Here is a 19,189-nt window from a genome sequence, read left to right as displayed (position 1 = left end):
ATTAAAGTGAGGAAACAGGAACGCAACTTCACGTTAGAACAACACTTTTCCGTGGATGCAGCCACAGTTATATCTGTCAAACACACATCCAGTTAAATACAAACTCTGCACCTCCATGTCTCTTTACTGATGTCCTCACATCGTCAGAGAGAACACAATATTGCACATGGACATTACCCTCACCACCCACACACATATACGCATGCACACGCTCACACACCTGTTACTTTTCCTTAGAATTCCCCTCCAAAGCAGGGGATTTTACTTGGAGCATGCCAGCAAAATAGTGGATACAAGAATAGTTTGTCTAAGACCAGTCGTGACTGCCGTGTGAGCGTGTAGCCAACCACCCACATGGCCGTGACATACCCAGGCTGACAGCCCCCCTCCCCTTCCTCTCTCTTCTCTCCTCCCGGAAAGCCCCGATCCTTTCTTTAGTGGCACTGACGCAGAACTGGGGGTGAGCTCCCACTGCTTCCGGCAACACTTCCGCAGCACGGGGGAGGGCTCTCCGAAACAAAACACGAAGCAAAACACACCCCTGGCAGCCCATGTAGGAGCGCTCAAAGGAAGGGCGCCTGAACGCTCAGGCACGTACGTGCACGCACAAACACAGGCGCGTGTTCACAGAGCTGAGGGAACCTTACTGTGTGTGGTCAACCTCTTTTCAGCCATGGAAAAAAGTCTCTCATAAAAGTCCCACTAAAAGCACCTCTATGAATATCACCTCCCACGCTTTCTGTCAGTCAGACAGCCAAGAAATATATCTGGTCTTTGCATTTACACGCAAAAAAAAAAGACACATACATACAGATGGACATACGGACCAATTTATTACACAATCTGGTCATATCAGTACATGACAAACATTGAGAAACCCTTCCCATAAACACATAAATGTATTCATATAACACAACAATTCTCTAATAGATAAAGTATGCTTTGAGAAGAAGAAGAAGAAGAAGAAGAAGAAGAAGAAGAAGAAGAAGAAGAAGAAGAAGAAGAAGAAGAAGAAGAGAGAAGTTGAACACGATAATAACACTAGAAGTTGAACAGCCTACTACACTAAGTACTGGATATAGTGTAATCTATATGTATAGTGAGTCTTGAGAAATGTCAGACGTCAAAAGTATTTCAATATGATCATCTATATACATTCTCCGTAGATATGGGTAATAAAGCTTTAATGTTTTAAATCAAATCTGGTGATTGCATATGGTAAGCATTGTGCTTACAACAGCCATATACGTTCCTGTAAATTATTTGGATGGCGTCCTGAATTCATAAATTTATAGCAAGGGTTTGGTTTAAAAGCAACTAAATGCTCTTGTATTGAAAAACAATGCAGGCTAATATCACAGCTACATGTTTGCCAGCAAAGGCGTTTAAATTATAAGGTAATCTAGTATTTTCTCTCTAAATTTATTTCAGACTTTTAAATGAGCTCTTGGTGGAAAAAGAGGACTAATAAGTGTGGGGTTTTTTCTTTCTCCTTGCGTTATTTCCTGAAAGGTGCAGTGCCCTGCCGCTGGCTCCAACCAGCATTAGCGAGCACACACCACACCCACACACACACACACACACACACACACACACACACACACACACACACACACACACACACAGCGGTAGCCGCCCGTGACATTCCTGCAGCTGCGGCGCTCTCTCTCCCTCGCACGCGCCCCCCCAGCGATCTCCCTGGGGGACGAATGCCTAATGAGTCACGCGCCTGTCTGCCGTTACCTCGCAGCTTGTGTGTGTGTGTGTGTGTGTGTGTGTGTGTGTGTGTGTGTGTGTGTGTGTGTGTGTGTGTGTGTGGAGGCTGGATGGCGGGCCGACTTGGCGTGAGCACTAGGGAAAGGGGGAGGGGGAATGAGGAGACGACAGAGAAGGAGAGGAAAGAAATGAGCGTGAGGAGGGTGGGAGATGGGGAGGGGATGAAGCGGTCATTACCGTGCTCACATAAGAGCTCTGAAACAAGGCCAAAACAAACAATTTGTCTACTGTGTGTTTGTGTGAGCCTGAGATCCAATTCTTCACAAAATACAAATTCTTACTTTGTTTAGTCTCCCCTCCTTATCCCTGATCCTGACATTTTCACAGGTGCACCCATGAAAGGTGCTTAGCTACAAATTTGCCAGCTTTCATCAAATTGAGATCGCTCAGTATGCAAATCTGATTACTTTAAATAATCAGATTAAAGTAATAGTTTGATTAAAGTGTTTACATGGTTCGCAGTAACCAGATTTCCCCAGTAACCCAATAATACAGTTAATATGATGTGTTTGATAGTCAGGATAATGTCTGTAAGGATTTCTAGTAGCAGGTAGAAAATATCTTATTAGTGCCACAACACAAGAAGAAACTGGAGAGTTATTGTTTTTGCTTTCATTAATACACAGCACACCTTAGTACAAGCTCTCTACTTTGTGTTAGCTTTGACATGAAAGCTGCTTTGCTGTCATCCCAAAATAATTCTGGTGTTTTCTTTTTCTTCACCACCAGCCATGACACTGTTTGTTTATAGAAACACCCATTTGCATCCGCTGGACTCTGTGACCTTTCTAGTGCATGTTCAGAATCAAAACACTGAAAGAAATCAGACAAAGGCACACTATACTGTGCAGGCCACAGAAAAACTGACAAGCCTTGGATTTGCCTAATCTGATCAAAATAATCAAATTATTAGTGTGCATGTAAACAAACGTACTGCTATATATGCAAGAACAGCAAAGATCAAGAACGACTGTGAATAAACTGCAGATGTGGAATTAGAAACATGTTGAACTCGTCTGGCGTAAGAATATAATGCTCACATAGACACTTATGTACAGGAGGTAGAGAAATAAACACATTCCTCCACCACAAACATATTACTGCAACACTCACAGTATCTGGTCATCCATACAGTGTAGTACTTTTTAACCCAATTCTTCTCATTATTGAGCAAAATCTAAAATTCATAGCATATCCTATCAATAATTATGTCATTATTTTCAATGGCACAAGAGTACACAAGCATAAAAACATTCCTGTGACACCTAATTAGAGCTGCAGTGTGTCACATTTAGAAAGTTCAAAGCAAAGATGTGTGTAGTTTAACATTTGTGACAGGGTTATGTCTTGCTACTAACATGAACATGATTATATATATTTTTGTCAACAGGTGTGACTCAATATATTTGTATTTTGTATAGAGAGCATCTCCTACCACAGTACATTTTTCACCAACTATAACTATATTCAATATTTTAATAAATAAATAAAAACAGATCTTGGCTTCACACTTTCAGTCATTTCCTTCTGAGGTTTCTGATATATTTTGGTTAAAGGAAGCCATTTAGAGGTTAAATAGTTTTGTGGTTAAGACTCCACGTGCTGCATTATTACATACATATTATACAAAGAACATTCATGACTTCAGAAATGCATCTACTAATTTTTAAATGAGATCAGGCACCAACATTATGAAGTACAAATGTACTTTGTACTTGGCAAAATAAATCAGATTCTGGATAACTGTGTGTGTGTTTTATGTACAGACTTTAGGCAACACTTGGTTGTTCAAGGCCGTGTGAGAGAAAGAGAAAAAAAGTGAGAAAGCACTGTAGGGCGGACAGGCATGCGACCAAGTCCCCCGCCTCCACCCCCACACACACACTCATGCTCTCCTGCACCCTCGGCCCCCACGCGCTGAGCCGAGCGGGCAGTTGCAGCCCAGTGGAGCGGCACAGGGCAAGGGGGGAGGGATGGGTGAGCAGTGGGGGGAGGAGGAGAGGTGCACAGAGGGCGAGAGGCGGCGAAGAGGAAGGAGGGGGGGCTGCTGGGGCGGCGCTGGGAGGTCAGTGGCGGTGCAGTCAAGCGTGCCAGCGCGCCTCTTGCTCTCCCCTTTCCCTCTTGTCTCTTTCTCTCCTTCCTCCTCCCTTCTTCTCTCTCTCTCTCTGTTTGGATAGGCCCACCGAGGCCGCCGCAGGGGAGCTTTATGGACAGGTAACGACTGGGCCTTGCTCTCCCCAGACAAACACATGGGGAGTGGAGGTGAGCTTTTAGTTGTGGTTGGTAAATTCAACTGATGTTTCTATTGTGTTAGTAAATGCAAGAGTAAAATGTAACTGTCATGTAAAGATTAACACACTTGAAATAGTTCCACTATATACACTGCCACACTATTAAAAGTACACCTCTTTCTCGACTAGTCACAACTAAACACGCAGCTACACTTTATGAAATAAAGGTTTGGGTAATCAAATGATGAGCATCATTTATGTTGTTGAGGGGAAACCGAGATAAACTCAGATGACCCTCATTTATGCTGGCAAAATAAAAATGAAAGCTTTACGTGTCTTTAATCTTTCTTAAACTTACTTTTTTGGCCAATATCAGTATTAAAAAAAGTCAGAAAAAATTTAAAGAATAATGTATGCAAGGTAAATATGTTTAAATGTTAAACTGTACAACACTGATACATTTTACTGACTACCTAGTAATTGTGAGAGAATCAGAGGAAATCACAAGGCGTATAACAAACGCAAACACACTTTTGCACGCACACCCACGCACACACACACACCCACACACACACACACACACACACACACACACACACACACACACACACACAAACACACACAGATGTTGGGAGGAGGGTTTTAGAAATATGGCCGTTGGCTTTGTTGTGATAAACCACATTTGGCTGATAGACAGATGCTCCAACTTATTTTAGCTGCCTGTTAACAAGGTCCGCACCCAAACACACATGCATCCAGTCATATTGTGAGCAAAACTTTAAGAAGCTCACAAGCAACCACATACACATTAAGCTCTTTATCAATCTCTGGCATCTTGCTGAATGCACACTAGTGGAATATAATGGCTAATTTTTTTAATTAAACTTTTAATTTTACCTGAATTATTCATAGATAGAAAAACCACGAAGAGGCACTAAAGAGATTTTGCACATTTGTGCATACGGCCTTTACTGTATTTCTATGTGGGTGACATTCATTCCAATTCGTATTGATCTCTATAAGCGCGATTAAGAAACAACAACGCACAGATCATCACTTAATCTCTAATTTGTCCAACACTCAGAGAGAGATGAACACTAAAGTGCACAAATACACTCGACGCAAAAACACGAACCAGTTCTGCACACTTCTAGGCCAATGACCGATTCTGGTGTTACCATAGCAACATAGCCTTGGCAACACACATGCAAGCACAAACACACAACACATAAAACAGAAGCTGCGTAGAGTTGCAAGTTAATCTATGAAGACGACTCTACATCAAGTAATAGTTCAACTTCTATTATTTCACTTAATATGGTGAACTTTGATTTGAATTATCATTTCCCTGTTAACACTCTTGGAAGGGGCATTATGAAAGTGTAACAAGAAAGACTATAAGTTTTAGGCAAAATTGTGCATGTCTGTGTTTGTGCCTGTATGTGTGTTAATTTCACTTTGCAAGAGGAGCCCTTGATTGGAGGAGGTCTTTACGAGCCGGAGGAGGGGAGTGTAATTTCCTCCCGGCCTCCGCCAGTTCCGCTGAAATAACAGAGCAGAGGAAGCCCAGCTCTCCCGGGAGGAGACACACACACACGCACGAACACACATGCACACACACATGCACACACAGCAAGCAGGCAAGTCAGCCAGCCATCGCGAGCGTGCAAATAATCACAGGCATGCGCGCATAAAGATACGAACTAACGCAGAAGTATGTACAGACAAAAACACAAACATACAGAGCCAAGAATAAACTTCAACAGGCAAACACATTCTCGAGTATTATACGGTATACGTGCAAAAGAATGACATACGGTCCCAAACATAGAAAATAAGCAGCATCTAACAACCTCAAGGGGCAACTTTAGCGCCTGATTATCACATAGGCTTGATAGAAAGCAAACGCACCTTGACAGCTAGTTATCAACAGCATGTCAATGAGAGTGGATAAACAACATTATCAACATATTTAAATTCTACACTGTTGTGTGTAACAACAGTTCAGTTTGTGTCTTGTTGTTATAAACAGCTTGTGCCCGGGCCGACACTGCAAATTAACTTCTACAAGGTTCTGAGCAAGCAGGTGAAAAGTCTTCGCACCAGCTGCTGCACTTTTTTATGATCGTTTGCCTATAGCGAAACAAGATCACTCAAAGTTCAGCCGTCAAACTTTCAAAATAAATGACTGCATGAGGTAATTTGTGTCAGTAGGCAGGCATATAGTTTGTGCTGTGTGTGTCAGTGAGAGAGAGAGAGAGAGAGAGAGAGAGAGAGAGAGAGAGAGAGAGAGAGAGAGAGAGAGAGAGAGAGAGAGAGAGAGAGAGAGCTCATCAGTGAGGGAGTGCTGGCTGCCATGCCCTGAGGGGAGTCAGTGGGGAGAGAGGGAGACGCCAGTACAGGCCATACAAGTCCCACTGCCCTCCCTCCTCCGCCTTACCCTCACCGCCTCGCATGGAGCTTCCAACATACTTAGCCTGCGTGTGCGTACGTGTGTGTGTGTGGATGTGTGTGCGATAGTTTCACACTGGTATTCACTTGGTGGGTAAGACTTCAGGCTTCACCACTAGACAAGGAAAGGAAGAGAAAGCTACAACAACAACCTTAAGGCTCTCATATCCCCGCTTGCGTCAATAACAAAGTTTTACTTCGTCACAGCTGTAATTGAAGTGGAACTGCACAAGCCCTAGCAAGCCAAAAGCCAATCACTGTGATATCTGTGATGAGCCTAAACATAAGCAAACACGGACATATTCTCAAATCCTTCTGTAAAAAATAAGACATGAGCATTTATATTATCTGTTTTCCCTGCGCCCTACCTCCCTCAGGTAATTTGTTTGGCTGAACCCTATGTGTTGGGGTACAGGTCTTCATTCTTGGCTGTGAAAAATGTCACCAGTTTACCTGTATCACTCAAACACCTCCGGCTTATCTAAACCGCCTTTGCCTTGCGTGCCTCGCACACAATAATCAGCAGTAGCCACGCTCAGTAGCTCGCTAAGCCTCTTACACCCTTCCCTCAAGATTAGTGCTTGGGAGCGACGACAGATGCGCTCCGTGGTGATAAAAACACACACACGCAAGGACACATACACACTCACAACGCGCCGCACCTGTGTGAACAGATTTGGCGACGGTGAGCCGGCAGTGTGCTTGCTCAAAGCTGACACACACACACACACACACACACACACACACACACACACACACACACAGAGAGTGGTGATGCTGTAATCGTGACACACCTGCAAGGCCTCAAGGTTTGGCACCGTGCCCCTGGCCGAGCCCTGAGGGAAGCATTAGGCAAACAAAAGTTCAGCAGCCAGGTGAGGAAACTGATTCAATGGGGCAGAAGAGTCCGAACAACGACACGTAACGACAAACAGCCACACTGGACAGCTCAATGCCTCTGAATAAAAGGTTCACCGCATCAGTGAAAGGCTGAAAGTGGATTTGATATTCATGCTGACAAAAATTACCATCAAAGTTGACATGTGTGCCTCTAGGTTCTTCACCATCAAGGTTACAGAGAAAGACGATGCTCCACACTCACCCACCGTTTCATGTATGTAAAGCTGAGTAACAACACAACCAATAACTGCTTTCACACAAATTAAACTAAATCTAAATTAATAGGGTACATAGGGTATTTAGAAAAAACAACATTTTTGGCTGTATGAATGCCATATAAATAAAACTGACTTGATATAACAGCCAAGCTGTTTATCATCAGAGCAAAAACCATCAAAACATTTGTATTACTCAACTATAAAAGAATACGTTTAGGCTTTACCACAACATTACAATCACAAATACTTAACAGTCTTTTCATATAAATGTGTTATATTGATATATCTTAAAGCTATGTGCATTGTGCTCTTTGCAAAGTTACAATCTTCACCAATGAGGTAAATTCTTGAGCACCACAATGAACAATCCAGCATCTTTTATCCTCACATATATTCTATATATTGAATATATATCCACAGCAAAGAAGTCAAACTAAGACTATACTTTTCAATGTAGCTACTTAACATATTGAAGTACAGAAAGACAGTAACACCAGTATGACAGAAGATGAAATGTTCTTACCACTGGAGATGAAATTCGACAGCCGGGACAATCACAGATTGGAGGGTGCACCTGTAAGATCCCTTTGGACATAAGAGTCTTGAGACTTTTCCCTGGAAAAACAAACAAACAAGAGAAACACTTTTAGTGAATACTATCAACCATATTCTCCAGCCAGAAAACTCATCTCCTCGATGACACAGCATGTGATAAGGTCTTGTCAACTTGCTTCAGAATGGGCCTTTTTCTTTAGCCCACCATCTCAGGACTCGAAGTTTCAAGACAAATCTTGTCAATCTAATCAACACAGTATATATCTGAGTCAGCCCCTGCAGTGAAACTTGACTTTCCTCTCCATATTTCTGCCATGAAGTTTAATTCTGCCCATAGGTCAAGTGTGGTGAGCCAGAGAGACAGCAGCCTACTGTCATCTGTCTATAGGAATCGGTATATAAAACTATAAGGCGACCATTTTTGACCTGGGGGCGACACCCTCCCCCCACACATCTTAACGAGTGTCAGTTCTGCCTGAGTAACCTTGTGTGTGTGTGCGAGTGTGTATGTGTGGTGAGGGGGTGCGCTCACCATGTGTAATTATTGCATAAAAATACTACGCTATAAATGCCCACATAAAAAAAAAATACAGAGTCACTGTATTGATGCTGTCAAAGTTATTTTACCGGAAAATCTAACACACACCTACAAAATGCGTCTATGGATAAAAACAGCTATACAATTAATATTAAGTTGAAAATTGCAATTGGTTGCAGAATCATCACATTTACCACACACTATGACGATGAGTGGACAAACTAAACGCTCATTTTCAAAAATAGATCTCAAATCTAACATGCGATGCGTAAAAGTGTCAACACCAATGCACAAGTGCAGCTGCCCTTAACGGAACGATTCATCCCATAATGAGGAATAAATATTGTAACTGTCACGCATTGAATTATCTATGTCTAACTTTTCACCTCAGTCCCGCTGTAGCCTACTCCAAATGCCCCGGTATGGTGTATGATCGGAGCCCAAACTCTGTGTCAAAGCCTCGGAGGGTATGTGGAGGATATGCGCCTTTTCTCATCTGTCTCCTTACGCACTGACTGCTGTAACCCTTTCACTCCAAAACTCAGCACCGAACCACGAGAGCCAAGTTTGAACTAAGCGAGGTCTTAAAAGTGTTTAATTGATGGCGAGGTGTGCTCTCTACAACGAACCGAGAGGACAGGTGTTCTTACCTTTGTGTCTAATACTCCGTTTCCAATCTTTGGCAGTCTCTCGTCCACTGACAAACTGGAACTCGTTGGGGGTAAGCCACTCGCCCCGGTATTTAATCGAGGGTCCCTTACTACCTTGACACAATTTATTGATATAAAGCAACGCCTTGTTTTCACCGCACTCCACCTCGATGCACGGCTCCCCGTTGTCGAAGAAGGGCTGGAAGTCTGGGATGGAGGAGAACCTCTCCAGCATTAAGTCGTCCGTGTGATGGTGGAGGTGCTGGTGATGCAGCGCCGAGTCGTGGAGCCCCAAGTACGCGCGGTGATGGGCGAAAATGTGGTCGTACGGCGGCGGATGCGGGGTCACCACGGGGATAGCTGTAGCATTTAAAGGGGCCAGGTATTCGGACTGGTTGAACGCAGTCAATGCCATGTCGTCTCCATCCAGCCTCTCCTTTTTGATGGCAGGCATGTTAGTGGGAGCCGAGCGCCGGTAACAAGTGAAAAGCTGCTCTCCCGATCCAACTTCAGCGTCCTCTCCGTCTGTGAGTTGGGCTGACCCAGACTTGGAGACGCGCCGCTTGGTTTTACGCAGAGCCCCCGTGTCGCCGTGAGACAGCGGTCTGGTGAAGTTGCCGGTTAGACTCCCATTCAGTAGTTTCCAGCTCGCAGCGGCAGCAGCGCTCTCCGCCAGCCTCACAGCTCCTACCTCCCACATTTAATCACACTCGCTCTGTTAATACCTGACATGGTTAGCCCTGAGCCCCGGACATTATGTTACCTACGGTGATCATTACCAGTCGCAGCTACGCGTCGTGTCTCTTATTTCTTTGCCTTTGGGGAAATTAGAATGAAAAGATTTTTTTTAATATTCACTACAGGAACAATTTTGAATCGGCTGTGCAATCTTTAAAAAACAACGCACATCAATTCAGGTTTGGGAAGTTTGCATGTGGCCAAGATAGGCTACAGTTTTACAGCCAATCAAGACAATAAAAAATAAACTGATAATAGAACTAATGCATTTCTCCTGTTACTTAAAACAATATAGCATTAATCAGAACCACAAGCCAAACATATCAGGCTGGATATTCCTGAGTAGTATTTGCGCAGCATTAATGCAGTTGAAAGTTTGGAAATAGTTGTTTTTAAACCCTGTGTATGTCGTTGAAGTCACGCTGAAGTTCACAGACCCAGACCAAACAAGATTTGCACTCTCCGCCGCTTCTCAACTTGGCCCATTTAAACAGCGGAGGCTCGGCGAGAGCCACAGCGAGGAGGGGGGACTGCGAGGGACGGCGCTTCAGTGCGTAAAATGGAGGAAGCGTCATTAAGTAGTGAGCATGAGGAAGTAAACTGTCATTTCCACCCATGCAACTGAATCTAAAACTCATTTTAAAAGCCGAGTCTTCAAATCAACGAATCATAGAGACCACACAGTCCAACATCCTATTTTTTTTTAACCTTTTAATAGTTTCTTCATGTGTTCACTTAATTTGTGTGTTTTATGTTCTCCTTGTGCGTCCAAATTCATCTCTTTGTTATACTCCACCTATAGTGACACCCCTAGCCCTCTCTCCCCCAACTGAACACTCACATGATGCGGCCACATCAGCCTAAAACTGTTCAACAGTGTGTGCAGCGCTAACCGTGAACATAGAGCTCCTACTTAAAAGTCACAAAACTTGGAAAAGCTGTTATATTTTTTGTTTTTTAAAGGCCTTTCTTTAGAAGTACAGTTAAGCACTGTGAAACCTGTTGATAACCAATTGCAAAAGGTCTTAAACTTTTCTAATTACAAATAACTACAGCGTTAGTAGTCAAGATGTTGGAGGCTCAGATATTACAAAAAGGGAGATGTTTCCCTTTGAAATGGGAAATGGTGGTTCAGTGCAGATGTACTTTAGACTCGTGACACTTGGGCGTGAGTCCTGAAGTTATTTTCAGAAATGAACCTAAAACAATATAGCTTAACCTTTATCTAAGTGCTTTGGTTGTTTAACATATTAAACTCTTATTAAGACTAACCAAAACCTCACATTCATCAATGTTCCTTGATGTAATGTTGGGTTACAAGCAGGTGTAGATGTAGAATATTTCAAAAGAACAGATCATAAATATGTGCAACCGTTGCTGCAAACGTGTTGCTTTAACTGAAGTAAATCCTCCTCAGCCTGGAACCACATTTTCTGAGAGTACTTTCTCTCCACATTGTCCGCAGGGCAAGTTTCCCTGAGCTCCTGGAGCTTGTGAGCAGGACCACATCTGACCCCCATCAGTGGAGAACCACCCAGGTGGATCCACCACCAACACATGGAATAGCCATTCCAGCAGCAGAGGTGGGGTCCAAAGCGCCGTGTGTCAGGGGCCTATAAATCAGGCCAAACTGCCTCTGACACACACAGGAAGGAGGCACGCCACACCGCAGGCAGAAGCCGTGCACGGCAAGGCCAGAGACCACAGCCTGGCCAGAACTGGTATAATGCCTAAAGCCAGGAACGGGAAGGCAAACACACACAGGAGAAATTTACAAAAACACATGCCCGCTGCCTCACCGAAGACAGTGACGGACCGAAGATTGACATTTTTCCTTTTGGAACTGAGGAGCTGTGATGTCTGAAGGAAATTTAATGGAATTAGTGGGTTTGTGGATCAGGAGGAGACATAAAACAGATTTTACCCTCACAGCTAAAGAAACCGAAATCACTTATCCAAAAACTACCGTTAAAGAGAACACTGTCTGAAAAATGAAATCAAAAGGCAACATTTTTCAACTAAACAATAATGTCACTTCCCACATGTTGGTGAGTACACTGAATAGAGGCAGTGACATAAATCATGACCTGCTGACATTTATGGCGCATGTTTACAAAGCCGTTTCTAGGAAGTGGAACACTTGATTCTCTCCTTATCAAACCAGCCCTCACCACATTGAAATGTCTCGGTGGAAACCTTGTTGATGCGTGCGTTGGCGCTGGAGGTTGCACCATCGGGAGAGCCCTGATGAAACCAGTCATAAAGGGGACACCCATGCCCACTCCTACACCCACTCCCCGTCCTTGATCGTGACTCATTCTGGATGGCTCATCACGGAGGAGTTCCCCAAACTTGTACGGTGACAATACTTCAACTTTCACATCTTCAAAAATTCAAAAACTGAGTAGATTTTTCCATCAGCCTTTCGATTAGAAATACCAACATCGGTACATACTTATAACACAGTAAACAGGTATCTTGCTATAGCAAGTTACTTCTGCTTACATTAGTAATGTGTTCTCACATGGCAGAATTGGAAAAGATTTTGATTCTAGTTCAACTTTTTAGACTAATTTAGAACAGGGAAATAACCCTGCAAGCATCGACTCTGATAAGATAGCAATTATAGTCTATTAGTATTTTTTTATATATGACTTTTCAATAGAAGGTGTGGTTTTAGATTTCACAGAAAGCTACTCTTGATGGAGACATTGGTGTCTCCTCCTATAGTTTCTCTTTCTACTACTGTAAGCCGTTTCAAGTGTGATTAATACGGGGACTCCTCTGATTCTCAGGGTCTGACACCAAAACCATCAACATTTTAAACTGAGCAAACCTTTTCTGTATGTGCAGTACTCACATATCTCCTGAATATCCACAAGAAGGGACACAACTAAATGAATCCATTTAAAGCTCTTAGGTTGTTTTTAGGTCGAACAAATAATCTAAATTGAGAGACATCATATTGGTTCCTTCCAATGTGTTATTAATATTATGTTACACTTACGTTATGTCATACAGATATGTTACACTGTCCCCAATATCAATGTTTCTTTTATATCTTCAGACATTTTAACTCCACTGTTCTTTTTTTGTTTTTAGCCAGTTTATGTTTGTATGACTTTTAAATGATCTGGTATTCATGTGGCCATAATTAATAATAATAATAATACATTTTATTTGGAGGCGCCTTTCAAGACACCCAAGGACACCGTACAAAATACAAGAGATAAAAACAGCAGGACATTGGAAGGGAGAGCAAACAAACGATACCAGAGATATGGTTAATTGTATTGAAAAGGAGCCGTTCTACACATTTTCAACTCAGATGTCTATAAATCTCAGTGAAACTGAAAACACAATAATAATATTTATTATTGTTATTAATAATAATACTATTATTATTATTAATAGTAATAATAATAATAATATAAATGATTAATGCTTTTTTATTTGTTTTGCCACTTTGGAAGTGCTGAATAATGCAGATTAGATAAACCATGCTGACATCTTCAAGTTGCTTGTTAATGTGGCCAACAGTCCAAAACCCAGAGATATTTGATTTGCTCTGAAAACTGAGAAAAGAAGCAAATCCTTGAATTTTTTATGGAGTAACCTATCAAAACTGTTGGCAATTCGTTTCCTGCTACTCTAATAATCAATTGATTGAGTAATTATTTCAGAACTAATGGTGTTACTATACTTCCAGCCATACAATGTTTCACTAGTTTAGGGTTTCACACAAAGAAAACAACACAGGACTGAACTTAATGTTGAACAATTCACACCAGTTCCTTCCTGGTTCTGCAACCTATAAATTATTTTCTACTGAGAATGTCGAGAACGGTTACTTTGCTATGTAATAAGCCTGCCATTCTGTCCATCCTCAAAATGTGTTTCATGTCATTTCCTTTCCCTTCATCGTCCGACGGGAACCCCCCTAACGCGGCCCCCGCCTCTGCGCCGTTGTTGGCAGCGGCCCCGGAGCCGCAGCGCTGCCGGCGGGGGAGAGAGGTAATAAATAACCCGGGGAGAGGAGCGGAGACCGCCGGGCGGTGCACAGTCTGACCTGACAAATACTCACTGGAAAACCATCAGAGAGCGAGAGCCCACCCCTAGTGCTTGGAGCCAGCCTTTCAGACATGAGCTGCAAAATATATAGGCCTGCCCCTACTGGAAAAAACAGAAAGAAAGGAAGACAGACAGAAGCCTCTCCGTCTCTCCCCCCATCCACATCCAGACACCGCCGGAGACACGGCGATAGTAATTAACTATTTAAAGCAGAGTGTGAATTTCTTTAGAAAGCCTACGCAGTGTGTCTTGTCCAATTCTCCCCATAGAAATAAAAGAGATGATAAAGACGCTTGTGTAAATTAAAGAGAAAGAAAGCAACAAAATCTGTCTTGAAGTGTTAAAACTAGAGATTGAACCCAATTAGTGTACATTTAACCCAGAAGTTCTATTTATATAGACAGGAGCCCAGAACATATCCAAACAGGTTTTCTCTACTTGCTCACCTGCTCTGTGATTCAGATTCTCACTTTGAAATCAAAGCTTGAAGAGCCAGTTCACCTAAATTAGAAATGAACATTATGGTAGCCAATCTTATGTGGTGGAAATCAATTTGCTGATTCAGATTACTTCCTTTGTTCGGTTCAAAGAATCATAGCTACGTACTTAGGTAGTTTGTTAACTTTTTTCATAAGCTAACCAGTTGCATCACAGTTCAAATATAATTCAGTACGTACAACAGTAAGGGAAGGCAACACCGTGTGCAGTTACAACTTTAATTTCAGTAGTAAGTTCAGTCTGTTGCTAGCCCAAGATGTCACGTTCATTATAGAACAAAACTAGCCTGTACGAGCACTGCACATAAGGTTAATAACTCAGCAGCGTATTATCTATGAAAGAGTTAGACGTTTGTATTGGTGTGGCGGCAAAGAATCTAAGGGTTGGACATCTTGATCCATGCGCAAAAAATATGTATATATCTGTGTAGATACCACAAAATGTAAGTTAGAAAATGTTGTTTTTCCTAATTTGGGTGAATTGATCCTTTAAAATAATACATGTACAGGAATTGATTAAGTTAAGGTTATGGTTGATGTTAGGGAAAGACTGTGGGTATGGGAAGCAAATACCCCCTATAGTTCAAGTTTGATAGGGCTAGGCAACTAAAACACTTGGTTTAGTTGAGGGGGAAATCGTGGTTATTGTTAAATAAAAAAGTGAATATGAATAACAGGCCTGTGACACAAACAGGCTACATGCTCATCCACCACCCAGACGTCCACAACCTTTTATCCGCATGACTTTGTGTAATGGCAAATGGACGTAAAGTACCAAATATCTGGGCCATGATAAAGATGTCACATCGCTAGCCTACACATAACAGTGGATCACCTTCATAGTTCACCATTTCATCTCTCTGTTCTTTATACCACTTCTCATTTCTGTGCTATTTTATCAAATCAGAGTAGAAAAAGTTAGACAACACCTCTCACTTCAGGTCAGCCTTCTGTTGTAGTCATTAATACTCGTTAGATCTATTAGCTCCCCTGCTACTTTTTGCTGACTCATACTCATTTTATCTAGACACGGTACTTCCTAGGGGTCCTGGAGGGAGTTTAGCTCTCCTAAGTTGGAATTTGTGGAATTTAATATCAGAATGTTTCATGGGATACAGTCTCTGAGCTTTGAGTATACTGTGTTCGCAGACATGGAGAAACACCATACATAAGAGGGGGAACGTTTTGGAACAGAGTGCTGAATTTCTGACAAGAGAAAGCACTAAATTTGGCATGTCAATACCCTCCATCTGGTGGTCGTGCTAAACACCACATCATATTTCAAAACTTTTTTCTTCTCGGTATGTGTCTCTAATTGCTCACCAGGCGATGTTTTTTGAACTCTCTGAACACTTGCAGCTTCTTTTTTTTAATAAGGTTTCAGTCAAATTTCCCCTTCGTTTTAGGTTTCAAAACGTTTTCAACAGTGTACGGCCCTGAAAGCACCGAGAAACCTTGGTGCTATTTTTGTGGTATAACCTAGGCCTTAAGCTAAATCTTCAGCCAAGCACTCGTTCAAAAATTCCCCCAAAATCTGAGCTAGTGTGGGACTAACACAGTCCTCTAACTCCAGAATTTCAGAGTTGGCAAGCAGGCAGAGTAACATTAGACCCTGGGGGGGGGGGGGGGGGGGGGGGGGGCTGAGAGGGGGGGTTATGCTGTCGTGCCGGCGCCCTTGGCCTCCCCCGGCGGATCTGGGGGGTCAGGCGGCTGTCTGTGATCCCACACAGCGGCTCTTCCACATGGGATTTATTTTCTTGCTGGATGGGCAGGCAGGCGGCCCAAGAGGATTCTCATTTTAGACCAGCGTCTGTAGCTGTCAACGCCAGCCGACAGAGGCGAGCGGACACCCGACCCCGAGTATCCTCCCTCAACACTCCCCTTTGGACTCCCACCCCTCCTCCTTCTATTCCCTGTTCACACACAAACACACAGCACATGGACAGCACACACACACACACACACACACACACACACACACACACACACACACACACTGGAAATTATTATTTAACAGCCTCTCATTTTGTCTAGATGAAACTTTCTCTCACATTACGATCAGCCTGGAAAATATAAAATTAAAAAATCTTCCATGATTGTTTATTCCGTTTTCACTTCAGGAGTCCTTATCTTTGATTATAAAGCACTATAGTGAACTCAAAGCTTCAACGAGCAATGAGCCAGGTCTATCTAGCAAAAAATGCACAGCGTCTCCCCTTCCTCCCCAGCGCCGTTAATAATTTGTGCAGTAAAAGATAGCGTGCCTCTCTGAGTTTGTGGGAGTTATTGGCACAGTATTCCCCACCATATTTGTGCGAGGCAGTGATAGGAACATAAATTATTTCTTATCTCTTCCGCAATCCATTTTTCAAAGGGCTCACTCTGTGTTTGAAGGGTAGCAGCACCAGCAGCCAAAGCCCAGATAGTAGGCTACATTAGCCTTCAAGAGATCAGACTCAGTGATTTCAAACAATGCAATAAGAACAGAACTCATTGATATGGGCAGTGCCATATATGACCATAATGTAATACCAAATTAGGCCCCTGGAATCCAACAAAAGATTAAAAAAATTACCTTCACTACAAAGGCAGACATTGTTGTGGGGTTTTTAGTTAAATGCATAGCAGTATAATTGAGGATCTAAGTGGTAAGAACTTGGATGTTAAATGTTTGAGAGATTCTAAATATATTTAGTGGTGGACCAAAGTGGACACAGTGTGTACCAAACAGTTTGAAAGAGTTTTCAAAGTATCACTGCATTATGTTCTTTTTGTTTTAAAAAAAACAGGACAAACAAGCTTTTAGGAAGTAAAAATATTCCTTAAATTAGAAATGTTAAATAAGCCTTGTTCTGTCCAATAAACTGCAAAAAGATTACACAATACAAAGTGTTAGTAGCCACCAGTCTACACTGAAATAAAGCACACAGATTCAGCCCTCTGACTTGTGTTGCACAAGCAAAGTCCCTGTAAATCACATGAGCCACTTTTCCATAACGAGGCCCCTTTGGAGTGTTTCTCTCTGGTGAAAAAATGCAAAAAGGTAACACGAGAAAAGTTTGAGGGAAATTGAAAAGTTGCATAATGACTTAGCCTGTCCGGTCTTGTGAACACTGTTCTGTTTCTGGACATTCAGACCACATTATTCTTTGGTGTCAAGTGGTGTCACTCTGAGGAATGTAGATATATTCTACAGCTCAGGATGATTTGACAAATGATAAATATCAAACCCGTCCTCTGCAAAGCATTAATGTCTGCTTGCAAAGAATAAACCCTAGCTCTCCCAGCTATTGATTTTCTTTTCCCTGTGTGATGTGAAACCAGCAATCAGCACTGCGGTTCAAAATAGCCCTGAAACTGGAGCCGAGACGTCGATGAGTCGCCAACACATTTCAATTAGCGAGCCGCCCTGGCCGATCTCTCCCCCGGGGCACAAAGCACAGAGGGTCGGGCACGCCCAGCCCAAGTCCACATATGGTCCTGTGTTGGCTCAAATGAATCTGATAAGACACTGAGGGAGAATTTATACATGCCACAGCCAATTATTTGTATATTTCTACATCTTTTTACCATTAAGTGCAAAACACAAACTTATGTATTCGCAGGTCAAACCAACCTCAGCCACGAAAGACTGGTTTGTTTGACACGGGTCGTTTCCGTTGGAGTGACAAAGACGTACCAGTTGGTGAAGACTTCACTGCTGCAATGTGGCTCAGTAGCTGCACACATCACAGGATCTTTGAGATATAAAAATATGGTCAACTGTTTAACTTTTGTTTATCTAAACAGCCCATCCAGAAAATGTTTTCACTTATAGTGTGCCCATGATGATACCATCTAATGCCCAGAGGAGGAGGGACTATTCACCACTTAATGTTCTGTGATTTTCAGCGTCAGCTACTTTTGTAAACCTACATTTTTACGAAGAACTTTGTTTATTTTTTGATGTAATGGTGCGTTCACACCAGACGCGAAGCAACCTTTCACGTTGCGTTACTCGCGCAAGTTTAACCTCGGCATCATTTGTGTTTACTCGCGACACTTGCGCCAGGGCCTTACCTTCATGTGTATACTATCAACGTTTCATTAACAATGGCCAAAATATCCACTATTGCTGATTTGTACATGTTGTGGAAGTCCCAGATTAAACGGGAAATCAAATTCCGACGTGTCTGGGTTCATAACCATCCGGCAGCACAGAGGCCTACAGCCGGAAAAACGACATGATGATATCGATTAGTGAAAAGCCAACACAACACATACATTTCACGCTCAAGAAAGTAAAAAGAAATGTAAATACGTAATTCGTATCGCGATTTTTGTTCATTATTAGTAACTCAAGTATTGTTTGGTGTTATAGTAGAAGTAAAAACTCTGCTGATTTGTTAGGAAACACATTTAATTTCCTATAAATTCTTCCCAATAAATGTGTTATTTTGCTATTTAAAAGATTTTATTGTAAAGCAGCAGCAAAACTAGTCATTTCTGGGTTTTTCATCAGCAATAACTTAACACGACTCCTATGCAGCTGAAAGAGAACATGAACCGGTAAAATAAAGCGGAT

At 42.4% G+C, this 19,189-nt stretch overlaps 1 protein-coding gene across 4 annotated transcripts in view; it reads right to left on the bottom strand.

Annotated features, from left to right (window-relative positions):
- samd11 (sterile alpha motif domain containing 11) overlaps positions 1 to 19,189 on the bottom strand; it is a 65,689-nt gene that overhangs the window by 37,953 nt on the left and 8,547 nt on the right. For 3 of the 4 annotated variants that reach the window (XM_029436573.1, XM_029436575.1, XM_029436574.1), the window contains exons 1-2: positions 9,320 to 10,088; positions 8,100 to 8,191 (exon numbers count right to left, since the gene is read on the bottom strand). In XM_029436573.1, coding sequence (XP_029292433.1) covers positions 8,100 to 8,191; positions 9,320 to 10,019 — 792 coding nt within the window. In that variant the 5' untranslated portion in view covers positions 10,020 to 10,088. Of the gene's footprint in view, positions 1 to 8,099; positions 8,192 to 9,319; positions 10,089 to 19,189 lie in introns of those variants that run through there. The other variant, XM_029436576.1, reaches the window with a different exon arrangement.

This window comes from Cottoperca gobio, chromosome 7 (genome assembly GCF_900634415.1).
Source record: "Cottoperca gobio chromosome 7, fCotGob3.1, whole genome shotgun sequence".
Taxonomy (NCBI): Eukaryota; Metazoa; Chordata; class Actinopteri; order Perciformes; family Bovichtidae; genus Cottoperca; species Cottoperca gobio.
This window is presented reverse-complemented; position numbering and strand designations above follow the sequence as displayed.